At 43.2% G+C, this 25,607-nt stretch overlaps 5 protein-coding genes across 8 annotated transcripts; 4 read left to right on the top strand and 1 right to left on the bottom strand.

Annotated features, from left to right (window-relative positions):
• Positions 1-52: 52 nt before the first annotated feature.
• On the top strand, positions 53-5,107 carry LOC108084820 (longitudinals lacking protein, isoforms H/M/V). 3 transcript variants are annotated; one of them, XM_017181192.3, is made up of 4 exons: positions 53-185; positions 1,570-1,642; positions 1,713-2,587; positions 2,665-5,107. In XM_017181192.3, the coding sequence occupies exons 3-4, from the start codon at positions 1,800-1,802 to the stop codon at positions 3,395-3,397; spliced, it is 1,521 nt and encodes a 506-aa protein (XP_017036681.1). In that variant the 5' UTR covers positions 53-185; positions 1,570-1,642; positions 1,713-1,799; the 3' UTR covers positions 3,398-5,107. The 3 variants fall into 3 exon arrangements, with proteins under 3 accessions (XP_017036681.1, XP_017036674.1, XP_017036690.1); XM_017181185.3 differs by having other exon boundaries at positions 1,570-1,646; XM_017181201.3 differs by lacking the exon at positions 53-185 and adding an exon at positions 229-606 and having other exon boundaries at positions 1,570-1,646.
• Positions 5,108-7,254: 2,147 nt separating this feature from the next.
• Positions 7,255-18,289, bottom strand: tay (tay bridge). Of its 2 annotated transcripts, none has more exons than XM_070287855.1 (13): positions 18,019-18,289; positions 15,827-17,471; positions 14,844-15,758; positions 14,614-14,781; positions 14,511-14,543; positions 13,758-14,192; positions 12,129-13,687; positions 11,846-12,067; positions 11,317-11,774; positions 10,759-11,246; positions 9,325-9,841; positions 9,169-9,256; positions 7,255-9,078 (listed from the first exon to the last, which is right to left on the bottom strand). In XM_070287855.1, the coding sequence occupies exons 2-13, from the start codon at positions 17,291-17,293 to the stop codon at positions 7,758-7,760; spliced, it is 7,671 nt and encodes a 2,556-aa protein (XP_070143956.1). In that variant the 5' UTR covers positions 17,294-17,471; positions 18,019-18,289; the 3' UTR covers positions 7,255-7,757. The 2 variants fall into 2 exon arrangements, with proteins under 2 accessions (XP_070143956.1, XP_041630678.1); XM_041774744.2 differs by having other exon boundaries at positions 9,169-9,250.
• A 1,272-nt stretch (positions 18,290-19,561) lies between these two features.
• LOC121502168 (uncharacterized) lies at positions 19,562-20,224 on the top strand. The gene has a single exon (XM_041775170.2). It carries the CDS (start codon positions 19,868-19,870, stop codon positions 20,222-20,224), a length of 357 nt encoding a protein of 118 aa, XP_041631104.1. The 5' UTR covers positions 19,562-19,867.
• A 7-nt stretch (positions 20,225-20,231) lies between these two features.
• On the top strand, positions 20,232-22,754 carry Myb (proto-oncogene like protein Myb). Its single transcript, XM_017180743.2, has 2 exons — positions 20,232-21,522; positions 21,595-22,754. The coding sequence occupies exons 1-2, from the start codon at positions 20,232-20,234 to the stop codon at positions 22,302-22,304; spliced, it is 2,001 nt and encodes a 666-aa protein (XP_017036232.1). The 3' UTR covers positions 22,305-22,754.
• A 1,087-nt stretch (positions 22,755-23,841) lies between these two features.
• On the top strand, positions 23,842-25,462 carry Gapdh2 (Glyceraldehyde 3 phosphate dehydrogenase 2). The gene is made up of 2 exons (XM_017180760.3): positions 23,842-23,907; positions 23,972-25,462. Exon 2 carries the CDS (start codon positions 24,003-24,005, stop codon positions 24,999-25,001), a length of 999 nt encoding a protein of 332 aa, XP_017036249.1. The 5' UTR covers positions 23,842-23,907; positions 23,972-24,002; the 3' UTR covers positions 25,002-25,462.
• The last annotated feature ends 145 nt before the right edge of the window (positions 25,463-25,607 follow it).

Genomic DNA, 25,607 nt, shown 5'->3' with positions numbered 1-25,607 from the left:
TAGATGTCAGAATCCCTAACGCGTTTTTTAAATAACAATGATTATAAAAGAAGTTGGCAGCGCGAAAGCAAATTTTAATTTCTCCATTTAAATTTAATTGGAAATAACGCGACTTAAAAAAGGTGCATAAAAGTTAGTTCCGAGCACTGTTTCAACACATGCGCTTCTTGTTTATTTTGGTTCCAGTAAGTGTCAATTGGTGATTGTTTAGCCGCCACGCCACTGAAAATGACAAAACCGCGCGCAGCATCGCATATGAATGAACATTTTCGAAATAATGCCTTTGAATAGCATGCAGACCCCTTAAACTAATAAGAAAAATCAATAGAATCTTTTTAACCACTTATGTATGTGCCATCATGTATGTGTGTGTGACTCATGCCAGTGTAGTTCTTTTATTAAACAAAAAGACCCAGGCGTTGGTAGCTCACGCGCACAGGACATTTGTATGTAGTTTGCGTGAAAGGTCCGCATGACGCCTAAGTTGCAAATTGTTTTCACCCCACACCTAAAACTCAAAACTGCAAATTGTTAACGCCAAAAACGGCCTCGCTCCTTGCTCAGAACTCAGAAGGCAGAAAACGTACCATTCTTTCTACAAAACAGGTATGTATTTATGAATACATCTATTTCTGCAAGAGCACACATCCACATCCTTTACACTAAATATAGAAGGAATGGAAACGATAAAAAGTGCTTACCTATGCATACATACAGACAGGCCAGGCCATTGAAAGTACGCATGTACATTGCGGATAAATGCAGTGTATTCCAAACCTCTATTTGTTTATTTTTATTAACTACTGAGCCTGAGCCGCCGTGCAGAACTTTATTTGTTTTTGGTTCTTTTTCGCTCTCTTATTAGAGCTCGGGACCTCACCGACTCAAACACATGCGTGTGTATGTATAAACATGTGTTTGTATGTGTGTGCATTTTCGCATTTATTGTTTTGGTGCTCCGCTCCTTCAGGCACAGCAAAAAATGTCTTATTGTTATAAACAAGATTGTTTAGAGAACGACTTTTTCAAAAGGTTCTTTAATGTTTAAACTTTAAAGAAATGTACATCAGTGTTCCCTTAGAACCTGGATCGAAGCGTTATGTTTTGATAGGTGGCGCCAGCGAGCTGATGCTCGGGATTGAGTTTACAAACACAAAACCTTAACCCTTCTCAGGCACCTGGGGGTACATAGTTATTAAAACATTATTTTTGATAGAGGGTTAAGGGGGAGATTCAAGTACCGGTAAGCATTTTAATACATAAAGCTCCCCAGTCGGTGCCTGATACAAATAATAACAAAGCGTTATTCTTCAAGTGAATTGAGTTAATAAGAATATTTTTTAACTACTGGCATTAAAATGAGCCTTATTGGCGATTGAGGAAATCGGATTGAAGTAAAAAACTAGATTTAATTTTAACGTTAATGTTTTAGGGTCATAAAAAAGAGTTGCAGTGATTTATTTTAATGAACTAGCAATTCATTTAAATTTTTTAAATTTAAAAAGTAAATATTCTGGAATCTTAATTTTTTAATTTTAATTTTTAAATGTTTAAATTTTCAATTTGCAGAGAAATAATTGAAATTAAAGCCAAAGCCGGAGGCAACAAGTACTCAAGATTTCCGTGTTGCACTTTGCACCAAGTATGTACGTATCCATTAACCCCTTACAATTCCAGAATTCCTTAGTAATATCTGTTTTTTTTTATAACAGGTGAATATCACAAGGACTAAAGTTTCATAGAGCTTATATTAAGATAACAGCTAACAAAAGCAGATACAAAAGTTCTCTTCAAACGCAATGAGCGCCGTCACGCAAGAGTTTTGCGTGCGCTGGAACAGTCATTTGGGTAGCATCGGTGCCGCCTTTCCCCAGCTCTTGGCCGGTCAGAGATTCGTGGATGTGACGCTGGCCTGCGAGGGCCATCAGCTGCAATGTCACCGTCTAGTGCTGGCCGCCTGCTCCACCTACTTCGAGACCATACTAGCCGAGCATCCCTGCAAGCATCCCGTGATTATATTGCCACGAGAGATTAAGCTCTGGGAAATCCAGGCGCTTGTCGATTTCATGTACAAAGGCGAGGTGAATGTCACACAGGCCGGGCTGGGACAGTTGCTCCGCTGTGCCGAACAGCTGAGGATTCGTGGCCTATACGGTTCAGAGGCAACGATAAATTACAAGCAGCTCCAGCAGGCTCAGACCAAGCAGGAAGCACCCACTTTGGCCAGCCGTGTGGATAGTACCGATGCCGTGGACGATGCAGCCACTAACTCAACAACAACGTCAACCTCAACGACCACCACCCCTCCAGTCCTGACATCCAAACAGCAGCAGCAGCAGCAACAGATTATCAAGGAGGCGCGCCAACGACACCATCAAATCAATGGCACTAACAATGCTCAACAATGCGCCTCCTCGGCACCCGGTCTGGGCAGCAACTCGAATGCACCCACCGAAGATGAGTCGGCCGATGAGGTGTCTAACAATTGGAATGCCTACAGAGATCATTTTGAGGATTATAATGCATCCGCTGGCGCGCCACTGGCCAACAGCAGCAGAACGAATGTCGCGTATTTACAGCAACCGAGGTGGGTAAAAGGGAAAGATCCTCTAGCGATCGCACCAGACATAGACTGAACCACAACCTTCTTATATCCCTTTGCAGAGCACAACTTCAGCTTCATCATCAGCAGCAGCTGCAGCTGCAGCAGCAGCAGCAATATATGGACACTGCGATTGAAGATGACCACAATTATGTGGCCGTTAATGATGTCGAGGATAATGACAATAGTTTCACAACAGGCGGGGCCAAGGGCGGTGGATCCTGCCTGTCGCTCAGCATGACAGAAACGGAGCCACATGACACATCGCTAACGAATGCCTCCATGGGGCTGCTATCCAACTCAGTCGATGGTTACACCTCGTATAAGCGGGTCCGGCGCTCGGAAGCATCGCTGGCACAAGCGGCCAAGTGTGTTTCAAAGGGCGAGACATTCCAGACCGTCAGCAATATGTTCAATATTCCAGTCTCCACCATTCGCTTCTACATGGCTCGCAAGGGAATTCTACCGAAACGAAAGCGCGGACGCGGAGCCTCGCATGCAGGCAACATAATCATCACAACGACAAACTCAGGGACACTGGCGGCAGCGCCAGCGCCGGCTATTGTAACATCACATCATCCTCCATCTCAACAGCATCAGCAGCACGACGTATCGCTCAATACGATGCAGCTAAAGGCCGGAATCGCAAGTACCAGCGGCAGCAATAGTCCAGCGACGGCAGCCGCGGCGGCAGCGTCGCCGCCATCACTGGATGCTGCTAGCGTGCCTTTTCACCTCCTGAGCAATGCGGCGGCGACTTTTAAGCTCGAACAGCAGCAGTTGCACATGATCTAACTAGGCAGCTAGTTGGCTTCGCTTTAATCTCCACACACACACACACATGTAAATTGAACACAATTCTTTGAGGAATCGTAATGATTAACTTGATTTCGGGAGATCTTGTGGCATAAACGACTTGCCATCTTAGATTGTGGGCTTTACGCTCATCTATCAACTCTCTCTCTCTCTCTCTGTGCGAGCGCTCAACAGAGTCGCTCTCTCTCCCCCGTTCTTTGAATGTAACTGAGAGAGCGTTGAAAAAGCTCAACTGAAGATGTATAAGAAATGAAGGAAAAACGAGATCAGCTGTTGTCTTGGGAGCTTTGAGTCGTTCTTAGGCGCACAAAGAACATAAATCAAACACAAATTTCAGCCAAGTTTCACTGAATTTAATTATAATTATGATTATATCATTTTTTTTCATTCTATCAAGTCAGTAATTTTAAACAATTATTATTTAGATATTAACTATATTAGGCATATTTTTATATGATATTTGAGTTTAAGTCTGCTTTCGCAAATCAACCAACTATTAAAATAAAATAAAATACAAAAAAAAAAAAAAAAAAAAAATTGGAGAAAAAATAAAAAATAAAAAAAAAAGAATATTTCAAAAGCAGTGTATCCAAAACTAGTATGTAAATACAATTTTGAGTCAAGTAAAGCGATATTTATGCATTTTGTCTGTACACTCTTGTAAAGGGTATTATTATTATCTGTGGCGCAGAAATTAATAAAAATCCAATCCTTAAGAACATATATTTACATACCTGATTACCATTACCAACTGTCTTTCCGGTATCATTTCCAAGCGTCTTGGACACAGAAATCAATACGCATTAGGGATGGAAAAGGTATTAAAATATCGGTCTATATAGGAATCTATATTTTAACGTTGCTTTACATATACATATGTGCGATAAGTCAATGTTTTGTTTTTGTATATCGAACAAATTTCCAAGCAATTTCAATACTGAATAAGTAAAATTCAAAATCTTTTTAAAATCTTCACTGTTAGCAACATGATTGGCAGAAAAGTATGAAATATTGTGTGCTGATGATACATGTGATAACCTAAGAGCACGACAAATTACATGAATAATAATTTCAAAAATTAAAAAACTATGACCCCCAATTTTAGAATAAAAGAACTAGTCTTTTTAAACTAATTATAAATGCCGAATGTATTTTCAAAATTACAATGCCAAAACTAGAGTTCGTAAATTATATAATAAAATATAAAAAATGCAACTTAAAAAGGACTTGTTCTTGAAAAGTTGTGCTATGTGAAAAGGATCTTTGAATGAAGTCGTTTAGATTGATATTTATTAAAAGCAGCACAGAAAAATATATAAAATATGTACTATATTTTAATATTATACATCAGTATTAAATTTAAATGGAATGGGATTTATTTTACTTAAATAATTTATTAAAATTTTAAAGGGTAATCTGCTCTTCGGTCGGCATATTCCCAAAAGAAAGGAGCAAATGTATCCGCATTCTAGACACTTGGAATATATATTTATCCGATTAATTTCTACAGTGAAATAAAAAGATTATTTATAGGTTACTTAGATTTCCTAAGGCTTTAGTTTCAGGGACTTTGTTTTTTTTTTCGGTTAGGACAAACAGATAGACGGAGGAAATGGGCATAGCTAGATCGACCAGGTTGTCCCTTTTTAAAAGAAATAAATTATAAAATAATTATAATTATAAATATAAATACAATAATTATTCATATTTGTGTTGGTCGTGCCTAGGACTTTCATCCAATATTCACATGTGGTTTTAAACTTATTCAGCGTATGTATAAAATATAATTCAAGACAACAGACAAATAATAATACCCACTGCAAGGGCATAAAATCGATTTATTTGAAGATCTCCGTTCGGTTTCCTGATTTACGATCCCATTTTGTTTTAAATGGTAAGTAAATTGAATTTTAAATATATTAATGCAGAAGAATAATAATAAGAAATTCGACATTTAACGAGATATGATTCTCAATTACCTCGTTTAAACTGATTAAAGTTAAAAGCCATTAATTAAACATTAAGATTTAGAAATTACTCAAAGAAGAAAAAAAAAAACAAAAGGAAGCAATACAAAAAAAAAAAGGAATCACGCTTATTTTTAACCCAAACGTAATTACCCAATGTTTAATTTTCCTTTTAAGATAAAATCAGTGAAGTAAAAATTGTTACAATTGGAGGGTAATTTGCAATCAAACAATTATGTGTAATAATAATTTAAATTCGTCAAATACAATGCTTTTTTTTAATTATTTTGGAATAATATAATGCTTGAATATACGAACAATGTAAAAGAAATTGTGTAAAAAAGGGTTTAATGTATAATAGATAACCAAATGGGAGTACGCTAAAATAAATATTAAAAGCGCGTTCAGCTTTATGTATTATACAATTTAAATACAGAGAATGGTACTTAAATAAAAATTGAATATGTATATATATATAATATAGTATCTTAAATCTGGGTTCACGGTAAAGGTTGCCTTGGGCATATTTGTGGAAATATCATCTGTGGATGCTGAGAGAGATGTGATTTATAGGGTTGGAAATGAACCCTTTACAAGGGTTTTAAATTGTAAATGTATCGATAACTTTAATATGATAATTATTGGATAATCTAAAGCTTCAAAATGTAATAACTAAGCCAGAAATACAGGGGTATAAAAATCAGCATTGTTGGCCTTGTCTTTCAAGTCTAACTATTTCACATTGCCTAAAAGTTTCTAGTTTAAACATTGTTTAATGTTAATATTAACAAGATCTTTAAGCTAAAAATATATATATATTTTGCATACTTACATTTCTCTAGGTCCCGCCTCAATATCCGTAATTTCCCTTTGATCTCAAAGCCTCTCCGATGATATCTGCTTATTTTCTCTCTCTCTCTCTCTCGCTTTACGACGGAAAGAAAGCAACAACTTGCACTTTCCCATGCTCACAGAACCAATCACACACACGCTCCTTTAGGAGAGAGTAACCAGTAACCAGTAACCACTACCACACATCAACAATACCACTCAACCACACCACCTCACCCTCAACATGAAGCTGGGTTACCCCTTGGAAGATGCTAGAACTAGTTGGGAATTATAGTGTCAAGTGAGTGATTTTTTATTTAATTCATTATTTAATTATTATTTTTTGATTGTAATTAGTTATTATTATAAGGGTTGTGGCACCAAAGTAAATCCTGAAACCCAGAAAATGAAGAAATATTTTTACAACAAAAGCATTTGAACAACAAACCCCCCCCCCCCAAGCAGTAAAAACGGTTTGACAGTTGCTTTTGTAGTAGTTTTTGTAATGATTCTATTATTAATTTTTCTCATTTTTTACATAAATTGCATATGTGATAATAAGTCCTTAAACATGTAATGCACGAAGGGAATGAAGCTGTCACAGAATATACATTACAGTTATGTATCATTGCATCGTCATCATAAGTTTGGATGTCCATAAGCTGCATGTTGATGTCGTCGTATAGCTAAGTAGAGTACATCATGAGTTCCTTTTTTGTCGAATATGTTTATATTTCTATATTTATATATTATTTATTTACAATCGATCGAATTATGTCTGCCGCTTGGCTGTTCGTTCTTCTTAACCCTATATATATATATATATATTTATATATATATATTATACAAATAATACAAATACACTAGAACTAGAACTAAATGTTTTGCCAACTTAAGTTTGTTTTTGCTTTCGTTTATGCTAGTCATTTTTTGTATTTATTATAAATAAGTAAGGTTTATCATTATATTACTTATGTGTGACGTCACCAAGCGAGACAAGATTTATGCGAGTCGAGAGGAAGGTAATGTATGTGTGTGGGGGGGGGGGGATCAGTGATGGTGCTTGTTGTGCCTTGGGACTGAAAACTCTAGGTGTGTCGTGTGTGAAGTACAAGGAAGTCTTTACCTCATTTAATTTGATTAATTTCTCTCTCTCTCTCTCACTATTCCTAGTTTCTTGCTTTTCTTTTGACTTTCCTTCTCAAAATACCTGCATTCAAAGGTCGTATTTTATTTAAATTTAGTTTACAAAAGCGTTTCGCTTTATTTATTTATTGGTGTTCTCTCTGGCTGCGACGGGGGTGTAGAGGTGAAGGAATGAAGGAATGAAGGCAGGAAGGCAGGTAGACAGGTAGAAAGGGGAACCAGGAATCAGGACAAGGTAGAGCTGAAGATCGATGTGTTTACCTGTAAAGTCATCGAAGTGCTTTTACCACCAGCTCTATCTTTGAAATTTTGAAAATTTCCTCTTCGGCTTATTCGCTAGTACACTGTTATTATAACTTAGTCCGAGGTTAGAGGCTGCGTTTATAATTCGCTTATCATCGACTTGGCGCCACTGATGACACTGGAGATATTCCTATTACACCACCAGGTACTACTGTACTAAGACCACCACCTCCTCCGCCTCCGCCTCCACCACCTCCGCCGGCAGCACCGCCCACCACCATGCCACCCATGGACGTTGTATGGTCGGTCGATTCCTTTTTCGTGTTAACTACTCCTTGCTGCTGCTGTTGACTCAACGCATCGACGCTCATCATGTGCTGGACTGGAATGCCTACGATTGATGGTGGAGGTGCTACCGCCACCGACGAAGGTCCAGCGTTCGCCTTTCCAGCAGGTTGTTGCAACTGTTGCTGCTGCTGCTGCTGTTGGCTCTGAGGCGAAACAATCTGCAGGCGGTGATGGGACGGCGGTGGACCCAGGGCACCACCCACACCAACTGGCGGCGGCGGAATGGGGCTTGGCTCCTTGCCCCGCAAATGGGCGGCAGATTGGGCGGCATAGATATTGATCGCCTTTTGTCGCTCTTCCGCTTCGTGGCGCAGGGCCGCCTCCATGATGGGATTGTAGCGCAGGATGGGGTATGCATCGCGGTAGGGATCTATGCCCCAACCAGGCGGTGCGGGGGCACTGAAGTGCGTGATGGGGCCGCCGACACTCAGGGTGGGCGGCATCATGGTGCGGGCCAAATGCGATGGCGGGGGCGGTGCCAAGCCATGTCGACTGGCGGCCATGAAGTTGGCATGATGATGGTGATGGGCAGCCGCAGCTGCGGCATTTGCCTGAGCGGCTGCCAGCGAAGATGAGTGATAGCGGGGATCTCCGCCCACAGCAACGGCCGAGGCACGCATTAGCATTACATCCTGTTCGTCCTTTGTTGGCCGCGGATGCTCCTCCTTGATGCGAATTTCTGTATTAAGTTCGCCCACGTTTCGATGCGGCGACCGGTCACGCACGGGCGCTGCAGAGGCAGCCGCCGCTGCCGCCGCTTGTGCCGCCGCTGCCTGCTTGTTGCTTTCATTTATCCGCTGCTGCTGCAGGAGCCGCTCCCGTTCCATCTCACGCCGCTCTATCTCCCTTCGCTCCCGCTCCCGCTCCTTGCGATCTCGCTCACGCTCCCTCTCCCGCTCTTGGTGCTCTCGCTTCAGTTTCTCTTCCTTCTCCTTACGCTCGCGCTCCTCTCGCTCGCGTCGCTGCCGGTCACGTTCCCGCTGCTCACGCTCGCGCAGCTCTCGTTCACGTTCCTCGGCCTCGCGTCGGGCATTGTCCAGGCCGGGATCCGCCTTGATGGGCCAGTTTGGGGAAGCCAAAGCACTCGATGGATGATAGGCGACACTCCGTTGCATGGCATTTGTCCTAAAGGAAAGCGGGAAAAAGTGGAATGAATAAAATGAATAAATATTTTTAAATGGTGTATAAAAATTCTATATTTCTTGTAAACCTCACCTCCACGAGTCCAAATGTCCACCGAAATGCGTTAGGCCTGTGAATCCGAAGGGAGTCACATAGCGTCCGAACTGAGACACAGCTGTTCCTGTCCATTACAAAGGCGTTAAAGTGACGGTTTATATTTTTTGAAAATGCAAAGACACGACTACCTACCAATATGACTAGGTGGCGCACCAATGAAGCTCGCTGCCAGGGGAGAGGCTTCAAACGGAGATCTGCCGGGCAAAGCACTGGCGAATGCGGCCGCGGGCGGCATTTCGTTCGCACGATGCAGGAGATGCTGTGGTGTTGTATTTATGGATAGCGCTGGCGTCGTCTTAATACCAATGGCCGAGACTGAAGTCTGTCCGTTGGACACAACGACACCACCACCAACACCAGGACCACCGGGAGCACTGCCACTGCCAACAACTGGGCCAGATGCAACATTATTAACTGATGTGTTGGCCCCACCACTAACGCTTCCTCCGCCTCCGCTGCTAAGCAGGTTGCCGGCAGCAATTGGCGCGTTGATCGCAGATGATGCTGGGTTCACACTGGAACTACTGTTGCCAAGAAGACTAGAAGACGCCGGAGGACAGCCTCCGGATTTGTCCGAGCTTTGCTTGTTTTGGTGATAATATATTTCCCACGCGATTCGAACATGCATGGCATTCCAACGGCCAGTTTTCTGGAATCATATTTTAATTGACAATAAATATATTGAATTATTTCTTTATTTATTATCATTTTAGGGTCACTGCCGGTCTTATAAATTTTATATTATATTGATTATCATCAATATCCGAGACAATCGAGCAATGCAAACAAACTTGAAACAAATTAAAAAAAAAAAGAAAAAAGCTTTCCGAGTGTTTTTTTTTTCTTGTTTTTTTTTTTTTTTTTTGTTAAGCTATGATCGATTTTGAATTCGATTAAATCAAATAATAAAATAATAATTCCGGAAAACCGGAAAAGATAATCGCAAGTTAAAACAAGTCGTTCAGCGAATCGATTTCCCACCTTCCTGTAATTTAACAGAACTTAAAACAATAACAGAGTGCTATTAAATATACTGTTAAGCATCGAATGGTACTGTAAAACGGGATGTTAGATTTATCTTTATCTCTGCATTTTTCTCTCTGTCTGTCTCTCTCTCTCTCTCTCTTTGCCTCTGTCTGTTACACTCTCCTTCTCTTTCTTTATCAGCAACCCTCTTTCGTTTTAGATTACCGTTAAGCTTAGGGATCGACAGACTTTAGTTTGTTGGCCTTTCATTCTTAAAATAGGATTTAGTTATAAACATTACTTTAAACTTTTTAAAATAACAAATTAATCATTTTAAATGACAATTTAATTATTTTAAACTTGTTAAAATAAGAAATTAAATATTTTAAATAAAAATTAAATTAATTTAATTTTTTTATATAACAAATTAAACATTTTAAATAAAAATATAATTACTTTAAACTTTTTAAAATAACAAATTAATCAAATTAAATGAATATAATTATTGGATAGTTATACACCTTAGACTTAATACTTAGCTACAACTAGAATATATTTCGATGCCATACTTTTGAAAATAAATATTTAAACATTTCTTACCTTGGGCGCAAAGGATGTTAAATGGTTGGGCGGCATAAACGGCGTTGGCCCGCCCAATCCGCTGTGCAGGAGCCCGGTGGCGGCATATCCCGCATAACCTCCTCCGGTTGGCAAGCCCATGCCCCCCGCCGAGCGGTAGAATTGCGGATCCACGCCCGACATTTTCGAAATGTCCTTGAATAGGGGCGGCGGAAAGATTTGTCCCGGATTTGGTTGTACAGTCGAGGCCGCCGCTGCTGCTGCTGCCGCTGCCGCTGATGCCTGTGGCGGTGGCAGCAGCTGCTGGTGCTGATGCAGATGCGTGTGCTGGTGCTGGTGATGATGATGCGGCGGCGGCGGCGGCGGTGGTGGCTGCTGCTGCTGCGGCTGCTGTAGCTCGGGCGGCCGCAAGTATGTCGACGTGGGCGGCGTGGGAGCCGCCACTGATAATCCCGAGCGATCCAGGAACCTGCTGTCCAGCTCGCGACGCAGCAAATCGGCTTGATCGTCTGCAAAAGAATATATATATATATGAAATATATTCATAAAATGGATTTTTTTGTTTGCAGAAAAACATACTTTTGCTTGGCTGAAACAGAGATTCGGCGGAAAAGGGATGCGCCGACGTGCTTGTACTGCCACTGGCACCGCTTGCTACTCCCGGCTGTTGTACCATGGATGGGGCGGAGGACGTGGTGGGCGTGGCAACCGCTGTCGTTGTCACAATACTGCTCATTGAGTGCGACACCATCGGCAATTGCGAGGCCGAAGAGCTGGCTGAGGATATGGCGGCAGGCGATGGCGACGATGCTGGGAAGTACGATGACGGATTGGCAGTTGGGGGAATGGATGGGTGAGGCGAAATCGTATTGCAAGAACTCCTTGCCGCAGACAGGCCCGCCGCTCCCAGACCAATTCCCATTCCCATGCCCGGCGTGCAATTGAGCAGCGGCGGCGTCGGTCGAGTACTGCTGCCACTGGAGACAATGGGCGCTGAGGAGGCAGCACAGGATGTCACCATTCCATTCGCGGAGGAGCTGTGTATTTACATCATAAAAGACATTAAGTTAGTTGCGATTCGTTTGGGTAATAACAATGCTCAACTTACTTCAGCCAAAGCGCTGCCTTTGAGGGATACGACGACAGGCTGCCCATTCCCATTCCCATGCTGGTCATCATGGATGCATTCGAGGGCAAGACGGGCGTGCCACCTCCATATTGGCTCGAGGCAATGCCACAAAATGGGCCAGCAGAGCCCACTCCGATGCCTTGCGATGGCACCACAGGCAGTAGGTTTGATGCCACGTGGGAGGACCTCATGCTTGGATTGCTGAAAAGGGATTTGGATTAGATATACACGTCTAAGCTCAAGGTCATCAATTTCCCCTTACCCATGACTAGAATCCCGATCCTTACTGCTGGGACTTTCACCTTTGGGCGAAACAATCTTTTGGATCACAGATGACGATGATGATGACGAGGACGAGGTCGTCGATAGAGATGACAGACTCGACGACGACGTTACCGCAGTGGTTAAACTTTGGACGGTGAGGATTGATGGGGAGTTGAAGTTGGAGCCAGCAGCAGCAGCGACAGAGGATGATGAAGAATAACGTACTAAAGGTTGATGTTGCTGCTGCTGTTGTTGTTGTTGTTGTTGTTGTGCTGCTGATGGATGCGTGGTCAGCAGATGATGTGACAGCGATGAAAAGTTCCCAGGCTGCGCCAGTATTTGGGCAGAGATCGGGGGAGGAAGCGTTTGCGATGAAGCAGCTGCTGCTGCAGTTGCGGCACTGCTGCTTGACCCATAGACGGGCATATTGTGGGAATGAGATAGAATATTATGCGAATGGCTGGGCGGCAGGGTGGCAGTTGAGGAGAGAAAGTTTCCGGCACTGCTTGTGGTGACCACACTAGCCACGGGCTGCGATGCACTGCTGCTACTGCTGCTGCTGCTGATCGGCGTCATGGAGCGCAGCATGGTGGGCGGGGCTGCCATCGATACGTTTTGTAAAACCGATTGGCCTGCCTTCATTAGCCCCACTGCGGATGGCGATTCGCGACTGCTGCTTCGGCCAAGCTCAGAGCTGCGAATGTGATGCGAAGGCGAGGGCGGCGGCGGAATATTGGGCGTGGCAACGATCGGCAATACTGGCGGCAGGTACGATCCGTGCGTGGTCAGGCTGCTGTATGGGGTGAACAGCGGGTAGTTGGCATACGGAGTACGATACGGAGGTGGAGCCTGTATAAGCATGGGCATGGGCTGTCCAGCTCCTGAGAAGAGTAACGGCGAGGAGCCCGGTGCTGTATTTCCGCTGCCAAACATCATCTTTCCCATGCTAGAGGCAGCCGTTGGTGGAGCTGTAGAAACTGCTCCTGGTGCTCCTGATGCCACTGCTGCCGCTGGTGACATCAATTTGTTGCTATTATGGGTGGGCGAAGCACGCGGCATCGTACTGCTGGCAATCACTGTGGTGCTAGTGGCAGGCGGATAACCAGTAAGGAAACCATTGACTAAAGCTGGATTGGTGCTTGCCGCTGACGCAGATGTTGATGTTGTTGTTGAGGATGAGGAGGATGAGATGGGGCAAGTGGTCAGAACCGTACTTTGATTCTTTGCCATTTCAGTGGTCACTGCTGCAGGCTCAGAGGCACCACTGCTAGTTCTCGTGTTGCTGCTCGCCAGTATCACACTCGAAGTCGCCAGACCACGTGCGCTGAATGGCGATGGTGAGGGTGTTGTGACAGCAACCGGAGACTGCGGCACAATGGGACGTTGCCCTCCTCCTCCTCCTCCTCCTGTTCCCGATGACAAGCCGTTCGAAACTGAACTGGCTACCGCCTTGGTGGCACCGAAACTCATCTTTTGATCATTTTCAGATGCCGGTGAAGCCGAGATTGATACCACATTTTTATCATTCCCAAAGGGTACGATTCCAACGCCGGTAAACTGCGACAAAAAAAAATGTATATACATTGAATTAAAATTCGCAGAGTAGGAAAAGTGTTAAGATACTCACTTGTGTGGTCACGGGAGAAGAGCCCAGGGCAGCAGGATAAAGCAGCGGCTTGTCGGCCGTAGATTTCTGCAAAATACTGCCGGACGGTTCCCTTTTTCCACTTTCGCCTTCGGCTTTTGTTGAAACCGCTGTCACATTGGCTTGTGCACTTTCATTTAAAGCTGTTGTCGTACTCTTCATGGCATCGCTCTCCAATCCCGAGGCAGCAGGCACGTTCAACGAAGGCACTCCCGAAAATGTGACATTATTGTTGTCTCCAGCGGCGGCCAAAGACATAATGCCCTTAAAGTGCGGCAGTTCAGCAGCGGCAACGGCGGCAACGGCAGCTGATCGATCTTGACCCGATGAGGCATTATTTGAAATATGCATAGTCGTCGTCGTCGTCGTCGTTGTCGTTGTGGGGTAATCCATAATGTCAAACATTTTCTCTGTATTCTGTAATTGGAAAGGGGATAATAGTGGATTTATTAGAGAGTCTTCATAAGCACAACTTGGCCCAAACTAAAGCCAGTGAATCAAAACTTCGTGAGCCATATAGTAAACAATAATCAAGCGAAACGTAAACATGTAGTCTCCAAAAGTGGAGACTAGTAAAGGCTTCATTTTCGAAAGCTCGAAATCGGATCGATGATATCTGATATTTTATTTATTTTATTGTCTTTTGGCTCACTGGGGCCTTGTGAATAAGAGAATCTTTTCAAGTCAAGTTGAAATAAATAATAAAGTAATAAATAACAATTAAATGTTACTCACTTTGCTGCCGCCACTGCTACCATTCTTCGAAGCCTGGCAAAGGTAAAAATGAAGCCAGAGATAAGAACTTGTGTTTTATTTACTTTTTAATTAATGTACTTACTTCATGTAAAAGATCACTAGGCTCCCCGCTGCCCTTTTTTGCACTGGTTCCGCTGCCGCTGGCACCAACGACCTGCGCTGAGCCATTGGCTAATTCCTGGACATCCAAGGAGCGGCACCCGCCAGCCGACGGTGTGACAATTTCCATATTCTCCAAACTGTTTAACTTCTATTGAAATGGGGTAAAACAATTATTTCAAATGGACGCACAGTTACCAAATCGAGACTCACCTTTACTGTTGTGTGCTCTGATGCCGCCGCCGCTTTGCAGCCAACACCCATCAGGTGATTATTATGCACGCCCACTACTCCCGCAGCAAGATCCCTTGACATTAAACTATTTAGCTGGAGTTGGGGCAGCGATTTGGTCTGATCACTCGAGTTGCTGCTGCTGCTGCTACTGTGGCTGCTGTTGCTCTTGGGAATTGAATTGTGCGATTTATTATTGACATTTATGGCCCCCACATCCATGTGCTCGGCAGCAGCACCAGCTGGCGTCAGGGTTATATCCAGCATTATGGAATCGTTATCGTGGCCATTGTTCTCCAGGAAGCTAGTGTCAGTGCTTGGTTCATTTGTTGCCGCTGCATCCGTTTTCTTGTTGCCGGTTTGGCTTATTATTTGGTGATTATTCTTAACTTGAACATCATTGTTGATGACATTACTTTTACTTTTGTCGCCTTGCTGTTGCTGCTGCTGTGGCTCCTGTTGCTGCAGCTGTTGCGTTTGCTGTGCCTGCTGCTGCTGTGGCGGCTGCTGTTGATGCTGCTGCTGCTGCTGTCCGTATTCAGCTCGCCAGTGGGCTCTAGCCTCTGCTTCCGTCTCCAAACCCGCAGATGGCAGCATGTACACATTGCTCCCGCTCACGTCGTTCTTACTGTTCAAAGTGGCGGAGCCATTGCTGTTGATATTGCCGGTATTATGACGATTTGGTGGCTGGGAGGTGACTTCCTTAAGGCTATTATTGTTTGTGTTGCCAACAATAGACAATGTGGATAGACTGGAGACACAGCGCATCGGATGCGACGATTGGCCCGTATCAATGACCTTTGGAATTTTCATTTCCTCTATGCTGTAGGTACACGTTAGCTCCTCGAGTGCCGACAGGCGCTTCTCCTTACGCTTCTGTCCCAATTTGATAGCAAACTAGACGGAATTACAGAGAGATTCGATTAGTATTACACTTGCAAGATGGAGAGGATGAACACACTTACCTCGAGATCTTCATATGTCTTGAATTCCAATATAGCAAAGCCATCGATTATTTCCTCTTCCAGCACCGGAGATCTTGGCAGTTTCCTTCGAACTGGAGGTGGCGGCCGCGGCGGCGGTTTATCTCGCGGCAATAGCAGCGTCGACGACGACGATGTGGAGAGTAGATCCTCGTCTAATGACTCGCCCTCGCTATCACTGGGCGTGGCCATTAGTCCTGAGTTGCACTCGGGGGAATGTGGCGGGTTGAGGAGCAACGAGGCAATACTATCTGTCGGCGGCAGGAGATTATTACTGCCGTTGCTGCTGCTGGTGAAGTTGCCATTCGAATTGTTACTATCCTCGCCCATGCTGCCAGCGCTGTTAATGTGATAGATCATTCCGTTACCGTTTCCGGCCACTGTCCCTGATCCGTTGCCCATTACCACCACGGACGATGACGAGCCGCCGCCGACGCCGACAGGTGTAACTAGGCCTCCTTGAGCTGCAGTGGCAGCTCCTACAGTGCCGCTGCCGGCACTACTGTTGACAGCTACAGATCCAGCGATGAATGTGCCATTCATTGCACTGGAATTGCATCGACTGTCGCGTTCCGCTTGCAAGCGCTGTGCACGTTCCCGCCGACGTTTCTGCTGACGCTGTTGCTTTGCATTTAGACTCAGGTGAGTGCTGTTGCTGCTGTGGCCATTAGTGCTGCCAACACCAACACCAACTCCTGCTCCTGCTCCTCCACCGAATCCGGCCTGATTCTGCTGCTGATTTCCCACCATGGCCGACAAGGAGGATACTGCTGCTGCTGCTGTCGCAGCGTTGGCCACACTGGAACTTAGTGCCGGTAGTATAAGGGATGCTGATGCAGGCGGCGATGTGGGAGGAGACCTCGACGACGAGACGTTGACGGCTGACGACGCTGAGACAGCTGCCGCCGCGGCGGCCACTATGGATAGTTCCGTATCAGAATCAAAGTCGCATGTATTATTATTGGGCCTCATCGAAGCTGTTTCCAAACAGGTTGGCTCTAGCGTAGAAGCCGTCGATTCCAAATCAGATGCTCCCAATGCTGATGCTCCTGCAACGGCGATTATTGGTTCTGCAGACTGTTCCGTGATTTCTGCATTGGCTTGAATGGAGGCAGAGGCGGAGGCGGAGGCAGAGGCAGTAGGCGGCGGAAGATTTAATACCACGACACCAGCAGCAGGAGCGGGAGTAGCAGGATTAATACTTTTCGTGCCACTATTCTGACTACTGGCCACTGCTGCCAGGCCACTGACTGCGCCCAGTGGCTTTTCACTTTTGTCGTCTTGAGGCTTCGCTTTAACGGATCCTGCGATGTGATCCTGCAAGGAAACATGCGTCGTCACTTGCGCTGCTCCACCTCCAGATCCATTAATATTGTTATTGTTGTTGTTATTATTGTTGTTGCCGCCAGACGCAGACGGAGAGGCAGTCTTTAATTTAGCGCTGTCCATGTCGTCGTCACTTGCAATGGGCTTCCTTCCAGCCAAAGCCGTTTCGAGTTTGATTTGTGGCAATGGTTCAGCAGCAGTTCCTTAAGAATACAAATGATCGATGTCCATTATACGCCTTACGACGAGCAGCTACGGCAAACCTTTTCTTCATCCGATGCATCCGGCTCTGATGATGGCTCTAAACCAACAGAATAAAGGCTTTAATATACATTTGATTCCATTTATGCACTACTATATACACTTTCTTTTGGGCAAAGAAATAATATAAAATATATTTAACAAAAAAATCAAGTATCCGCCACATTGAATTACATTAATATCTCCCCTACGATTTACAGTTCGTATGCGAATTGGAAGACGAAACACACTTGCAAAGCCATATTGGTTGATTTTATCACCTCCATCAAATGTAATTTGTTTTCATACATATTTTCACACACCTTACGAACAACGCACACTCACACACACAACAAAAACAAACAAAAAAAGCCGATTTGTACAAAAACTAATGCAAATTATGTTTAGTACGCGCAATATTTTGTATTCATATTAAATTAAATATATGCACTTCATGTTTATTATTTTGTATAGTTTATGTATAATCGAATACTTTTATTACACATGAGAACATATATATATTTATAACTGTGAATATATTTGTAATTCGGTTTTTTTTCTCTATGCAAGTATACAAAGTCTCTAGTAGCAATAGTCATCTCGCTTACACTTTTCTAATTGCGATTGCGTCGACATAGCAGCAACAGAGACAAGGCGTCTCTAGCTGCACGTACATACAAGAAACTTATTGAATGCTAAATACAATTTGTGTATTTTGCAGACAATTCGCGTAACATTTTGTACACAAATGTACTTGGGTTAAACTCTGTTACAACTAACTGTCATCACGATTATTATGTATAGTGTTTTACATAAAATACAATATTATGTTCCGAAAAATTTTTAACCACAAAGAACAAATACAGAGTAGGGCAGCGTGACCGCGCCGGACAGATCGAAATATACCATTTATCCCTCAAAAATATACTAGAATATACTATTTCATATTTCAAAATATACCACTAAAATTTTGCCCGTAAAAATATCGAGAAATCGATAGTGGGAAAAATAACTAAAATACCATAAAAAATGTCAGTTAAAACGCCTGAATATTTGAACTTCGTATGCAAATATATTTAAAAAAGTTGAGTATCGTTTATTTATTTACTATTTTAACTAATTACGTTCCACTGGCAAAATTAACATTGATTGCGCAAACTTCCATATATTTGAATATTCCAATCAATTGTTTAAAGTAAAGTACCAAGAAAATTAGCAATAGTTAGCAAGTGGTCTGATGAGTTGGGCAGCGCCAACGAAACGATCGTCACCACAGCTGCTACTTGTCTATTGACAAGTTCTTTTTGTTGTTTTTAGCTATAGTCGAGCCTTTGATTTGTATAAAATCGAAGCCGACCTCAAGTCTGCAATTACGAATGCATAAAAAACGCTAAAACGTTGTCGCCAGTGTAGCCGTTTTAGGGTTTTTCCCACCAGATTTGGGGTTTTTTGAACTCCGTTTGCGGGAAAAAATGTAAAGCAGCGGGAAGACGCTAATTTAGCTTTATTTCAGATCGAGTTTTTTATGCATCAAAAGTATATTTTCATACATTTGCATAGTGCGACTATAAAACACCAAAAAATGTTCTAAAGATGATCGGAACATCTAAGAATCAGTATGTTTACGAAGAGGCAGTCGATATAGACGAAATAATAAATGACTTAAAAAATATAGGGTTTTTTTAAAGCCTTTTTAAAAGGATTTTTGGGTTTTTTTTTTGCTAATCAACTTTTTTTCGGGAAAAATTATGGCAACGCTGGTTGTCGCGCTACCGAAAGTCTTAGGAGAGAGGGAAATAAATCAACCTAAACACATCCGACATATATTTTATTCAAATTCATTGAAGTTAATTCATTTGCTTAATATAAGATCAAAAGAGAAAGTTAAAATTCAAATTTTACGTTTGTTTTGAATGAGAATGCGAAGATCAAAAAAAAAATGACGATAAATAGCCAAATTTAGAGCGAGACAAAACCAGAATTTAGAGCGAGAAAAATCTATTTTTCCCAGATTTTTTTTCGAACTCCCTCAAAAATATACTAAAATCTATTTCGTATTTAAAATATACCACTAAAATACCAGGAATAAGGTCAGTCCCTTCCCACCGTTCCATTTCTGTGTTCCATTTGTTCGGTTCACCAGTATTTGCTAACCATTCAGAAACGGTCACACTGATTACATTATTTTAAAAGATAAACGACGCCGTCAAATTACAGTGAAATAACGTGAAAAATCAAGTTAAAACTAATAAATATTAGCACTTATATTAACCTCGAAAGTTAATGCATCCGCATATACATATCTAATGAACGCTCGCCAACAAACTTAAAGTGTGTTCTCAGCAAACCAGATGGTTGGATGGCCTACAACAAATTATATTGACAAAATGTTTGGCGTGTCGACAGCCATCGGGTGTATAGTTTTGTCAGCTGCCTGCACGTTACGAATTTGAATGAATGAGCATGTCTATTAACAGACAGCCGCAGACGCAGCAAACCCCAAACAAGGTGAACGGCAGCAATAGCATAACTGACCTATTGGATCGTACGGAAAATGATGCGACGCACCCAATACTGCGCAGTGATCATCGTCATCAGGGTGAACTGGTCCAATGCCTGACGTGTCATATGCAATTTGAAAGCTGCTCCTTTAGCGACATTTGTGCTCATTATACATTTTACCACAATAACAATTACAATCAGAACAATACCAACAAGTGCTTGTACTGCGACCGCGACGTCCATTATTATCAACGTGCGGAGAAGACAAGTCCGGCAATTTATCACTTTTGTTCGCCGCGCAAACAGAACTAAGGACAAGATGGCGAGTGCGAGTGCGAGTGCGAGCGCGAGTGCTAGCGCTGAATATGGGGGTGAACAAGTAAACTACGATCCAAATTCCGAATCCGAGGAGTCGGAATACTCGGATCACGATGATGATAAAGAAGAATCGGATGTTAAAACGGATGAAGGAGTCACATTAAATTTCAAAATCGATTCGCACTATCGCGTAACCCCCTCGTCGAATGGACAAACAAGTCCCAGAAAGGGTGCGAATGGCACCTCGACGGCGTGTCATCCGAATTATGGATTTGGTAAGCGTTGGTCCAAATCTGAGGATTTATTGCTCAAGTCTATGGTGGAGAAGCATGGCGAGAACTGGGAGATTATCGGGCCCCATTTTAAGGATCGATTGGAGCAGCAGGTGCAGCAGCGTTGGGCCAAGGTGCTTAATCCGGAACTCATCAAGGGCCCGTGGACGCGTGACGAAGACGAAAAGGTTATTGAGCTGGTGCGCAGCTTTGGGCCCAAGAAATGGACGCTGATAGCTCGGTATCTCAACGGGCGGATTGGTAAGCAGTGCCGCGAACGGTGGCACAACCACCTCAATCCCAATATAAAGAAGACCGCATGGACCGAGGAGGAGGACAGGATCATTTACCAGGCCCACATTCAGCTTGGCAACCAATGGGCAAAAATTGCAAAGCTTCTGCCAGGTCGCACCGATAATGCCATTAAGAACCATTGGAACTCGACCATGCGCCGTAAATATGATGCTGAGCGCAGGACGGCGAACGCATCTGGAAGTGATCTGAAGAGTTCGCGAACCCATCTCATCACCCTGATCAAGTCGGGCGGCATTGGCAAGTGTCTGGCCAATTCGCAAGAGAAGATTGTTTCTGAGAAAACAGAAGACAAGGAAATGGTCAAAACAGAAGGCAGTGATGAAAGCCCTAAGGAGACGGATTCTGCTGGAACTGAACCTCAAACGGAGTCTTCTGTGCTTCCCCAGTCACTGGCAAAAATGACGACCCTACCCCGGAAAACTCCCAACATACTGAAGCGCTCTCGGAAGCGTACGCCCGAACCTTCTCAGTCTCAGCCACAACCAATTGGAGAAGTAAAGCCGAGCAGGCTCCCGGAGTCCCCCGTCATTACGCCGATTAAATCATTACCATTCTCGCCGAGTCAATTCCTCAAGTCTCCATGTTTGACCACATTCGAGGATATGAACTTGCGAGCCAGTACGCCCGTTACGAAGATCTACAATCGCGTTGGAATGGAGATCAAAAAGGAATTGGAGTCATCGTCTATCGAAACGCCGCACAAGAGTAAGTGCCTTATAATTATATCAAAATAGACCCTCCTCTCATTGTTACCAACTCTATTATTACTTTATACAGGTCAGCTTGGACCGCGAACGCCAACACCCTTCAAAAATGCGCTAGCTGCTATTGGCAAGAAGCGAGACGGTCGACAATATGAACCTTCTAGCCCGTCCAGCCTGGTGGAGGATCTGGCTGAAATTATTCACGACGAACAGCTGAACGATTCGCAATCTACACAAAACTCGAGAAACTGTTCCGGTGTTGATATTCGAAAGGGCCGACGCGACTACAGAAGCTCGTTGAGCGTTGATAACAACAATAGTGCGACCAAGTCGGTGTCGCCACACCAGAAACGTGCCAGGAAATCATTACTATCAACTTGGAGCACCAACCACCTGCCTAATGGTGGGGGTGACAGCACCACCAAGAGAATCCAGCCCTTTGAGACGGAGACGCCGAGTAAATTTCTATCATCGCCATGCAGCATAATGAAGGACACCTTGTGCAGCGAACAGGACCTGCCGTTCGACGAGGGCAGAAAGGAGAATAGCAGGCCATACCATTCCAGTCGAAGTCGCTATACGTTCCGAGGTCTGTCGTCGTCCTCCTATGACCATGTCATTGATCCCAAATGGGCACGGGTGGCTTGTGGCAAAACCAAAGATCAGCAGTTTATGGAGGAGCAGGCGCACGCATGTCTTAAAAACCTCTCCTGTCTCCCACGTTCCCTTAACTTTGAGAAACAAAAAATAATGGGAAAATACGATCGCTTTGGTTCGATTTAAAAAATCTCTTTTGCAACATTTATGATCCAGTATGAATTATATCATTTTATATTATACACTAAAATTGTATGTACATACAGTATATGCTTGCTTGCTAGCATATATATATTTAATATATATAATATTTAATGAAGGCAACCAATTTATTCTTCGCATACAAACTGCATTTTTGTATTTTTGCAATAAAACTATTATGCATTGTTACACAACAAATATTTTTTACATCTTTTTTTTTACATTCACTTGTATAATCTGATCAATCGAAATAAACTCATGATTAATGTCATTATCACGTTTTTATCATTTCCTATTAACTTGGACCCCGAAAAAGAAACAATTTTAGATGGGTTTCAGAGACTAGAAGCAAGCCATACAAATGTATAACGTTATCTTAAGTGCTAACTATAATAATAAATTACTGGAATTAATAAATTCTACAGTTATTCTATACTGGTAGTTATGTAGTATTTAATTTGAAGAGCTTTTTCAGATTCCTCGAGTTATAATATGTATGTTTCCAAGCTAAGCTGTGATCCATTGTGCTGTTCCCTGAAATTTGGACTATAATACAAATATTTTATAATCTTGAATAGATGGAGCTATTCACAAACATACATATGTGTGTATGTATGTACACTTGTATATTGTATTGCAAAATCATTGATGTTTATTGCACTTCAGTGCAAAAACATAAAATTTAAATAAAGCTAAAGTAATAGGGTAAACGAACATGTACGTCCATACGTGCATACATGTTTACATATTTATGTATGATGTACAAATGAAAGGGAAAATGTAAGTACATTCGTATCATCTTCATTTTTCGTATGTGCACAGGAGAGATTAAACAATTAATAATCCGGGTTTAGCAAAGGTCATACAGAGTTCATCCGCTTCCGCTGGTAAATACATACATACATATACATATTTGCACACATACATACAAATATTCATTTCTAGCGCTTTCTTTTCTCATCTCATATGTGCCTCTCACTCACTCTCATGGCTGACAAACATTACATATGGATGTAATTTATCGTACATTGCCAAAAATGCATTTAAATCTGTCGGAAAAGTTATCGGCGAAATTACATCAAATTTGTTATTATTACATACTGTATTTTTCGGCATGTTTAAAATACATATTTGTAAAAATACCTGTGTATGTGTGAGAGTGTCACGCACCGCACCGCAAATTCTCTCGCTCTCTAAAAGCTCTTAAAATTGGCAAGTGGCGGTTAACACAACAAACACTTTTTAGACACACAAACCTGAAAAGTTCCAAGTGTCGTAAACAATATAAAAATCAACTCTGCGCCAGTGACATTAATGATTTTTTTGTTTTTCTATCGAGTATTGTAAAATGAAGTAATTGGAATAGAGCACGTTTTTGCTAAAAGATTTAAATGCATTTAGAAAAGAACCCAGTGCTATGTTTACTGGGTAGCCCTGGAGCTTTGAGAGTGGTGAGAGTAAAAGCACCTTTCTGTCTTCATTTCGTTTGACATCAACGTCCTTCATCTGACTTTGAAAATTGCTAAAAAAGCTTACTTCAACGAATTTCTCCGCTAGCGCAGTCGATTCCTTGCTAGCGAACTAAACGGTATTGCTTTTTGTAGAAGCCGCACTCCCACACATCTGTAAATCAACTTGTATTTTTTTTCTAGGGAGCAAAAGTGAAGAAAACAAGCTATAATCATGTCGAAGATTGGTATTAACGGATTTGGACGCATTGGCCGTCTGGTGCTGCGTGCCGCCATCGACAAGGGCGCCACCGTTGTGGCCGTCAACGATCCTTTCATCGATGTCAGCTACATGGTTTACCTGTTCAAGTTTGACTCCACTCACGGACGTTTCAAGGGAACTGTTTCCGCCGAGGGCGGATTCCTGGTCGTCAACGGCAAGAAGATCACCGTCTTCAGCGAACGCGACCCCGCTAACATCAACTGGGCCAGCGCTGGCGCTGAATACGTTGTGGAATCGACTGGAGTGTTCACCACCCTCGATAAGGCGTCCGTTCACTTGAAGGGCGGTGCCAAGAAGGTCGTCATCTCGGCTCCCTCTGCCGATGCACCCATGTTTGTGTGCGGTGTGAATCTGGATGCCTACAGCCCGGACATGAAGGTTGTGTCGAACGCTTCCTGCACCACCAACTGTCTGGCTCCTCTGGCCAAGGTTATTAACGATAACTTCGAGATTGTGGAGGGCCTGATGACCACTGTGCATGCCACCACTGCTACCCAGAAGACCGTCGATGGCCCATCTGGAAAGTTGTGGCGTGATGGCCGTGGCGCTGCCCAGAACATCATCCCGGCTTCGACTGGTGCCGCTAAGGCCGTCGGAAAGGTCATCCCAGCTCTCAACGGCAAGTTGACTGGCATGGCTTTCCGTGTCCCCACCCCCAATGTGTCCGTTGTCGATCTGACTGTCCGCCTGGGCAAGGGCGCTTCCTATGATGAAATTAAGGCCAAGGTGCAGGAGGCTGCCAACGGTCCACTGAAGGGAATTCTCGGCTACACCGACGAGGAGGTTGTCTCCACCGACTTCCTCAGCGACACCCACTCCTCGGTCTTCGACGCCAAGGCTGGCATCTCTCTCAACGACAAGTTCGTCAAGCTCATCTCCTGGTATGACAACGAGTTTGGATACTCCAACCGCGTCATCGACTTGATCAAGTACATGCAGAGTAAGGATTAAATACAACCGACAGACCCCGCGTCAGTAGCAGAGATAGAGGTTAAATAGCGGTTAGCCGGGAGAGATGCTACGTACATCAACTAGAAGAGCAGAGCAGAACCGGCTGGCAGTGCTGGCATCACACACAGTTATATAACAAAAATAATATTGTTGCTCCCCGGTGAAGCAGCACTACATAAATATACGCAAAATTCAAGATTATTTCTTCTCTTAAAGCTACCAACAACATTAAAAAAAAGTGAAAACCAAGAAATATATAATATATATAAATATACATACATCCATACACAAATATTTTTATTGTTGTTAAATAAAGTTTCACTCTGTATGTAGTTGTATGAAAAAAGACCGATTACCAAGCATTTAAATAATTGTGTCGGCGCATACATGCACACAAAAAGGTCTATATATCAGGGACACATTGAATGTTTATCAAATAAATGCCACAAGCTAAAATCATACATCTTCGAGGTGGACAGGCGTATGAATGAACTCTATGTACATCTACATCTGACGAAATGCATAGCATGATGTATGTATACGAATTCAGCTGGTCGAAGTGTTTTCGATTTCGTTTCATGTGATGATCATTACATCGTTTGAGCT

The sequence above is a fragment of the Drosophila kikkawai genome, chromosome X (genome assembly GCF_030179895.1).
Source record: "Drosophila kikkawai strain 14028-0561.14 chromosome X, DkikHiC1v2, whole genome shotgun sequence".
In the NCBI taxonomy this organism is placed as follows: Eukaryota; Metazoa; Arthropoda; class Insecta; order Diptera; family Drosophilidae; genus Drosophila; species Drosophila kikkawai.
The sequence above is the reverse complement of the archived record's forward strand: the minus strand, read 5'-3'. Positions and strand labels throughout refer to the sequence as shown.